General features: G+C 52.0%; 1 protein-coding gene across 1 annotated transcript in view; it reads right to left on the bottom strand.

The window, feature by feature from the left end:
* Positions 1 to 3,805: 3,805 nt before the first annotated feature.
* OGDH (oxoglutarate (alpha-ketoglutarate) dehydrogenase (lipoamide)) overlaps positions 3,806 to 8,541 on the bottom strand; it is a 120,112-nt gene continuing 115,376 nt past the window's right edge. The window contains 3 exon segments of the mRNA XM_011946780.1: positions 3,806 to 5,007; positions 5,121 to 5,275; positions 5,469 to 5,678. Of these exon segments, the coding sequence (XP_011802170.1) occupies positions 4,887 to 5,007; positions 5,121 to 5,275; positions 5,469 to 5,678 (486 nt within the window). The 3' untranslated portion in view covers positions 3,806 to 4,886.

Here is an 8,541-nt window from a genome sequence, read left to right as displayed (position 1 = left end):
ACTGGTGGGGAGGGAGGACAGCCCCCTAAGCAACCAGACTGCTGGGGAAGGTGAGCTATTGCTTTCCTACAGGGGACAGATAGGATCCAATCTGAGTTTGAAGATCATTTTGCAGTAACAAGGCAGTCCATACAGCCCTGAAGAGACGAGCAGATGGATCCTGGCACAGCCCCAGCAGGGGGAGGGAATAAGGGGTACAGGATGCCCAGGGGCACTGCCAGGTTATTGGCATGGCTGATTAAAAAAACCTAGGGAGGGACAAGATCTGGGGCTGAGTGGAGAAAAAGAATACTCCCCTTGGACATCGAGACTCAACCTCTGCTCTGCAGAGGCACATGGTTAGCTGTCAGGGCCTGCTCCCCCACCGCCTTTCTTCCCACTGTCTTATCCAGTGCCCCAGGGGCCAGGACCCCCACCCACAGATGACTAATAGGACCCGGTGTGTCTCCCTGCTCTGATCCGTAAAGCCAATGGCCTCCCTGACATTTCCATCTGGAGGTCACGAAGTTTTCAAATTCGGCCTCCCCCACCCCCCACACACCCCTCTGACCTACTCTCTCCCAGTTCCACATTGCCGTTGGCCAGGCAAGCCTTGCTGACATCTGTCTGCCTTCTGCCCAAGTTTTTGTTTCACCTGGATCTCTAAGCTCCGCCCATTTTCCTCCAACACCTCTGAGTGCAGGTAACATCTGCTCCCACAGACCACTAGGGCCTCTGGACATACCAACCTGGTCACCAATCTGTTTACCTTCCTTTCCTGGTCTCTGGCTGTGACAAATGAGGCAATGCAGCTTCCCTAACTCCAGAACTAAGCAAAACTGTTCCTTGATCCACAGCCCAGACCCTTCACTGAACTTAGGTGCTAAACTCTGTTAAGCCTGACCTTTAGGAGCAGAGTGAGCAGAGGAAACGAGAGAGAAGACCTGGCACAAAGGGAACAGCCCCTATCCTCGGGGCTTGTTCAGTAGTGACTTTTCCCACTAGGGCTGGTTCCTTACACAGGGTAGAGGTCTGGGCAGGGAAGGGACTCAGGGTGCCCAGGTCAAGAGTTCCAGAGGCAGACCAGCACCCAGTTCTGCGCTGGGGAGAGCTGGAGACAGGCAGGTCTCAAGACTGACAAACCACACCCGACACACCAATGGACAGAACGCTGGAGGGGGAGACCCTCTGGCCAGGGGCCTGGGTGGACTTGGGCACTTGGGAGTTAACAGAAGTTCCCATGGTAATCTGGGGCCCTGAGCCCATGAGCCAGGTTGGGGGCCAGTGAGGCCCTGGGGAGTAGAGGTCTGGGAAGATGGGTGAGGCTGGGTGGGGGAATGAGGCCTTAGGAAGTGGGTAACGTGGCCCCTTTGGGTATCCTGGAGAAAACCCCCTGCTCTGGCCCTCATTCAGGGAAGTCTTTGGTCTATTTTGGGGACTGAGAGAGCCAGGTGTGCCAGCATACACTGGAGTGGGCAGAACAGGGGTCCCTTAGCAGAGACCTGCTGGTCAGAAGATCCTGGAACCCTACACAGGGACATTTCTACCATCTCTGTACAGTGAAATCCCAATTGAATACTATCCTGACAGGGAGCTCACTACCCCATCAAAGTTAGGCCTGAAGTATCACCGGACATTGATTCCAATTTTGTTTCTCCTGGAGGAAAGGGAGGGAATCCGGGTGTAGCGTTCCTACTTACTCCAGTGGGGCCGGCAGCCTCTTCTCCCTTCTCAGGTGTGGACACCTTTGCACAAACATGGGGATGGAGTGAATTCTCAGCCTATCATTCCCCCATCCCCCACCCCCTCCAGAAAGCACTAGCTCTCAGACCACACTGAGTTCATGGGGCTGGTGATTCCCTTTCACCCTCACCCACCCCACCCATCACCAGCAGTGGCACTTGGGTGAGGGGGGCTGGCTCTGAAATCCCTCCCCAGTGGAGCAAGCTGACACTCTCACATCTAGCTTAGGTATTTCCGACGCAGAAGTACCTTTTTTATATCCAGAAAAGCACAAGGATGCTGACAGTGATGTTGGGTAGGTTATGTCCCTGCCTGCTCTGCCCTACCGGTGACAATTCAGGAGCTTCAGGGGTGAGTCAGGGCCAAGCTGCTCGCCAGTGACCAGGACAAGGCCTCTTTGTCCTAAAAACGGTTTGCATTTCCCTTCAGCTCATGCACACCACACCATGCCTGCTACATCTGTGACGCTAACCCAAGGCTGTCACCTGATGTCACTCTGCTGTTTGGTACACACACACACACACCCCCAGTCCTGGCCCACGAAGTCTCAGCTAAACACACAAGATGCTGCCTTGACTGCGTGGAGCTTCTTCCTTCTAACAATTCTTTTCTAATTTTAGAAAATGGGACAATAAAAAACGGAAACAGAACAAAACCAGGGAACCATCTGCAAGACATCATGTGTGAGCACCTGGTCCAGCATGTTCTGACCGTTCCTGATCTTTCCAGAGCCCTTACAAAGCCCTGTTCTCCTTGCAGGGTGCTGAGGGCCACAGACCTGCAGTGAGAACTTACGAAGACCCGCAACATACTTCGAGCTTCCAGACGGGCTTTGCCTGTTCCTGTGGTCAGAACTACTGCCAGGATGACCTAGGGGTCACCGTGCTGAGCCGCTTCAGGAACCAACTCAAGCCCCACTCTCTGGGAGGTGTTCCCAGACCCTCAGAATCACGTTGGGCTCTGCTCATCCGGATGTTCCGCTTTCCTCATAGAGACGAGTCTCAGCTTCCCCTGCTGCAGCACACTGAGGCCATTTATCCAAAATCTTTTTATGTTGTTGTTGAGACAGGGTCTTGCTTTGTCACCCAGCTGGGAGTGCAACCACAGCTCCCCGCAGCCCTGACCTCCCAGGCTTGAGTGATCCTCCCACCTCAGCCTCCTGAGGCTGGAACGACAGGTATACGCCATCATACCCTGCTGATGTTTAAACTTTTTTGTAGAGATAGGGTCTATGTTGCCCAGGCTGATCTTGAACTCCTGGCCTGAAGCTATCCTCCTGCCTTGGTCTCCCATACTACTGATTACAGGTGTGAGCCACCCAGCCCGGCCAGGATTTTGGGTAAGTGGCAAGGCATAGGGAGGTGGCACTGGCCACCAGCAGATGCATGTAGGAGCACCTGTCTACAGCTCTGGGGGTGGTGGCAGCAGCTCTTCATGCCCACCCCAGGACCCACTCCACTTGGCACTGGCTGGTGGTCATGCTTCCATCAGAAGAACCTTGGGCCATGCTGCAAAGGGACAACAGGATGAATCAAGGGACCCAGGCAGGTGCTCCCTAGAGAACAGGGTGGTGGGTCAGAGGCTTGACCCCACTTAAGCTCTTCCTCAGGGGTGAGATTGGTTGAGTGCTCAGGAAGCCAATACCTGGCTTGTTATGGGATGAAGCTCTCGGCCAGAGGGGACCCAAGTGTGAGCTGGTGAGAGGCCCCATCTCCAGGTTGGAAGCGTTGCTTGGGTGCTGGGGAGCACTAATGAACAAACGTGTGGTTAGGGTAAGCCCGCAGGCACGGTGGCTCAAAGGGAGAGGCACAGAGTGCAGAGTACTTTTTCGAGGTGGAGCCAGGGGAAGGACCCAGAGCAGGCAAAGCTCAGAAACAGGACTGAACCCAAACAGCCTGGCAGCCCAGGCCACCGCTGCCGCGTTCACAATGATGGCTTTGCCTGCGAGGGCCTGCAGGTGGTGGTCATCACTCCCCCTGCCCAACAAGGAGGGGGCTGCTTCCCAGGCGGGTTAGGAGGGGCCTGGCCCAGCCCCTTCCCCTCAGGGGAGAAGGCAGAACAGAGAAGACAGACACAGCAGACGTGCCCACGGATATAACTTAGTTTATGGGTCAAGCCAATGCAATGCAAAGTTGTTTCTGTTCCTTTTTTTTTTTTTTTTAACCAAAATAAATAAATCAGATCTGTCCCTGTGAAGGTCAGAGTGATGAATGAGGGGCAGCTGACCCCTTGGCCATGGTCTGCCCCTCATCCCCAGCCCCTCCTCTCCCTCTTCTGACCTGCTTTGGCACAGCAAAGAAAATGATGCATCAGAAAGTCTCCATTGGGTTAAAGGAGAAAGAAAGAATGGTTGGGGTGGGGAAAGAGGCCAAGGGAGGAGGTGGGTGGAGGTGGAGGGTTAACAGGACCAAGACAGACCAGCCAGTGCCCCAGTGGTGGCGACCTGAGCTGGGCTTCCTAGCTATGCACAGACTCTGTGGGGTCCAGGTGCTGTCTGGGCCCAGGCGGGGTGGGTGGGACATGCTTGGGCCCCACACACAGCCTGGAACCCTCGAAGGAACAGCAGAGAATGGACACTGCAGAGACTGAAGCTGCCCTTTCTGTGCCAGGTCAGGCCAAGGCTCTCTCCTGCCAGCTGCCCCGGGTCGTCCTCAGTTCACGCCACAGCTGGGGCCCACGCTAGAAACCTCTGCCAGCCATGGCTAGATCTGACTCCAGGATCCTCTATAGATTCTAAGGCTCAGGCTCAAGATGAAGCTATCCTAGTCTCAAATACAGGAGCCTGTGCCTTGCTGGGTGACGGGGTTGCCAGCACACTAGGAAGCCACACAAGGCCCAGTCCCTACCCTAGTGGGTGACACTGGTGGGGAGGGTTGTGGCCAGAGCTGACCCCTCCCCAAGGACATCCCTCGGGGGCTAACTTTCCTCCTCCTGCTCCCCCCAGCCTCCTGGAAGTCAGCAGAGCCTGGGCAGCGTGTGGCCTGTGGGGCAGCCAAGCACTGGAGGGGGACGACAGCCTAACTCCTATGAGAGCAGAGGGAGGGGTGGCGGCACAGCGAGGAAGGCGGTGGTGTGGGCAGCGCTGAGGCACTATTCTTTAGTTGAGAAGCAAGGGGCAGTCATGGGTGTGGAGAGGCAGTGGCCCAAGCAACCCTAGGCAGCATCTATGAGAAGTTCTTAAAGACGTCCAGGTCGAAGGCCGTGTCCAGGAGGCGCTGCAGCTCCGTCAGGTGGGTCTTCTTATTGCCAGTGGCTGGAGCAGCTGCTGGGTCCCGGCCGGCATACCTGAGAGACGGAGGGATCGGGCAGTGAGGGCAGGGGCCACTGAGTGGGCCCAGCCCATCCCTCTGCTGCATGTGCCTGGCTAACTGCCTACCCTGGCGGGGACTGAGCCTTACCAGACGGGCTTGGCGCGGCTGATGGTGGTCCGAAGTCTTGGCTTCACGTAGTCATAGTAGCCTTGGTTCTTGTGCTCCTCCTGGCACCAGGCCAGCTCAGCATTGGGGTACTTCTGCACCTCCTTCAGCAGGAGGTCAAAGGGGAATGGCGACAGCTAGGAGATAGCAGGGGTCAGATCAAAAAGGGGAAACTCAGAGGGCAGGCATGATCCAGCAAAGGGAAACTGGTGTTCCGAGTAGGGAAGGTCAGGAACCTGAGGGCTACACCCCAGGCAAGGCTGTTCTATGAAGGCACCAGAGCCCTGACCCCTACATGGGGGACACCCTGATGGCACTACCCGCCCTCACCTGCTCGATCCTTGTGATGGCCACCTGCCCCACCATATCGCGTGCTTTGCGCTCTCGGGTGAGGTCATAGTACACTTTGCCGGTGCAGAAAAGAAGCCTTTTGACATTCTCTGGGTTCTGAGCTGCAGGGCCATCTTCTGGGATCACCCGCTGGAAGTGGGTTCCTACAAGAGAGTTCCCATGGCTGGGCTGGTTCTCTCAGGGATGTGGCTGAGAGCTCTCCTGGGCCTGGTCTCACTTCTGCTGTGTGAGCAGAGGGCTCCTGGAGCCAGGGCTCCATGGACTGCTGCCAGGACACACAGCTTTCAAGGGTTAGATGCTTCCCCTTCACCAGCCTCTGATGCCCAGTATTTGCTCAGACCAGGAGCACTTTGAAAAGCACGTGATATGTAACAAATGCACAGCAGACATGGCCAGCTCTAGCTATCAAGTAACACCAGGCTAGCCTTCAAAACAGCTTGGCTCAGACTTCAGAGACAAGAGTATATTAAAACATCCCGGCCGGGTGCAGTAGCTCATGCCTACAATCCTAGCACTTTGGGAAGCCGAGGCGGGCAGATTGCCTGAGTTTAGAAGTTCGAGACCAGCCTGGGCAACATGGTGAAACCCCGCCTCTACTAAAAAAATACAAAAAATTAGCCTGGCGTGGCAGCGTGTGCCTGTGGTCCCAGCTATGCGGGAAGCTGAGGTGGAAGAATTGGTTGGGTCCAGGAGGCAGAGGTTGCAGTGAGCCAAGATTATGCACTACAGCTTGGGCAACAGAGCAAGACTCCATCTCCAAAAAAAAAGAAAAAAAAAATCCCATGTTTATTCCATTTCTGCTGCTCAGGATTTTACAAATATAAAAACTTTCAACACAATCAGAGAAAATATTCAGATAGAGAACAGCGTGTTGGCCAGGTGTGGTTTTAGGCCACCATAGCACTTTGGGAGGCTGAGGCAGGAGGATCCCTTGAGCTCAGGAGTTTGGGACCAGCCTGGGCAACACGGTGATATTCTGTTCCTCCAAAAGTACAAAAATTAGCCAGGCACGGTGGTGCACACCTTGTATTCCCAGCTACTTGGGAGGCTTTGGTGGGAGAATCACTCTAGCCTAGGAGGCAGAGGTTACAGTGAGCCATGATCACGCCTCTGCACTCCAACCTGGGTGACAGGGCGAGAATCCATCTCAAAAAAAAAAAAAAAGTGGGTTGAATGGTACAAACACACAGTTAGAAGGAATAAATTCAACGTCTGATAAAGGAGTAAGGTTAACAAACATGTATTGTACTCGAGTGATGGACACCCTAATACCCTGACCTAAGTGCTGCACATCATATACACGTAACCAAAACCAGTTGTGTTCCTATACACGAACAATGAACAATAAGAAAAGGAAATTAGGTCAACAATTCCATTTATGATACAAAAAAATCAAAGGCTGGACACAGTGGCTCAAACATGTAATCCCAGTACTCTGGGAGGCTGAAGTAGGAGGATCACTTGAGCCCAGGAATTGAGGCTGCAGTGAGCTATGAATGCATCACAGCACTCCGGCCTGGGTGACAGAGTGAGACTCTGTCTCAAAAAAACACAAAAAATAAAAATCAAAACAAAAAAATTAGCTCAAAGTGGATCAAAGATCTAAACACAAGAGCAAAAACTATAAAACTCAGAAGAAAACATAGGGCAAAAGTTTCGCAACACTGAATTGGTAATGATTTCTTAGATATGACAGCAAAGTCACAGGCAACTGAAGAAAAAATAGACAAATCTGACTTCATGAAAATTAAAAACTTTTGTACATCAGAAGATACTAACAACAGGCCAGGTGTGGTGGCTCATGCCTGTAATCCCAGCACTTTGGGAGGCTGAGGTGGGCAGATCACCTGAGGTCGGGAGTTTAAGACCAGCCTGGCCAACATGGTGGAACCCTGTCTATACTAAAAATACAAAAATTAGCTAGGCATGGTGGTGTGCGCCTGTAATCCCAGCTACTCAGGAGGCTGAGGCAGGAGAATCACTTGAAGCCGGGAGGCAGAGGTTGCAGTGAGCTGAGATTGCGCCAATGCACTCCAGCCTGGGTAACAGAGTAAGACTCCACCTCGATGAAAAAAAACAAACCCAAACCCAAACCCAAACCCAAAGATACTAACAACATAATAAAAGAGCAACCCACAGAATGGGAGAAAATATTTGCAAATTATATTTCTGATAAGGAATTAATATCTAGAATATACAGAGAACTCTTAAGAGTCAAAAACAAGCAACCAGATTCAAAAATGGGCAAATGATTTGAATAGGCTGGGTGCTGCGGCTCATGCCTGTAATCTCAATACTTTGAGGCCAATGTCGGAGGATTCCTTGAGCCCAGGAGTTCAAGACTAGCTTGGGCAACATAGTGAGACCCTGTCTCTTAAAAAAAAAAAAAAAAAAGGATTTTAATAGACAATTCTCCAAGGAAGACATACAAATGGCCAATAAGCATATGAAAAGATGCTCAACATCACTTAATCATTAGAGAAATGTAAATCAAAACCCAATGATGAAATATCATCTCACACCCATTAAGATGGCTACTATGAAAAAAACCAGAAAATAGTAGGTGCTGATGAGGATGTAGAGATGGTGGGATCCTCATATACTGTTGGTGGGATGTAAAATGCAGCCACTGTGGAAAGTTTGGCAGTTCCTCAAAAAACTAAAAATAGAATTACCATATGGTCCAGCAATTCCACTTCTGAGTACATATTCAAAATAACTGAAAGCAGGGACTCAAAGAAATATTTGTACACCAATGTTCATAGCAGCTCCTCTAATCACAATATCTGAAACATGGAAGCAACCCAAGCATCCATCGACAGATGAATGGATGAGTGAAATGTGGAAATGTGGCATACACAGATAATGGAATATTTTCAGTTTTTTTTCTTTTTTTTTTGAGATGGAGTTTCGTTCTTGTTGCCCAGGCTGGAGTGCAATGGCGCGATTTCGGCTCACCACAACCTCTGCCTCCCGTGTTCAAGTGATTCTCCTGCCTCAGCCTCCCAAGCAGCTGGGATTCCAGGCATGCACCACCACTCCCAGCTAGTTT

This window comes from Colobus angolensis, unplaced genomic scaffold, assembly GCF_000951035.1.
Source record: "Colobus angolensis palliatus isolate OR3802 unplaced genomic scaffold, Cang.pa_1.0 Scaffold253, whole genome shotgun sequence".
Classification (NCBI taxonomy): Eukaryota; Metazoa; Chordata; class Mammalia; order Primates; family Cercopithecidae; genus Colobus; species Colobus angolensis.
This window is presented reverse-complemented; position numbering and strand designations above follow the sequence as displayed.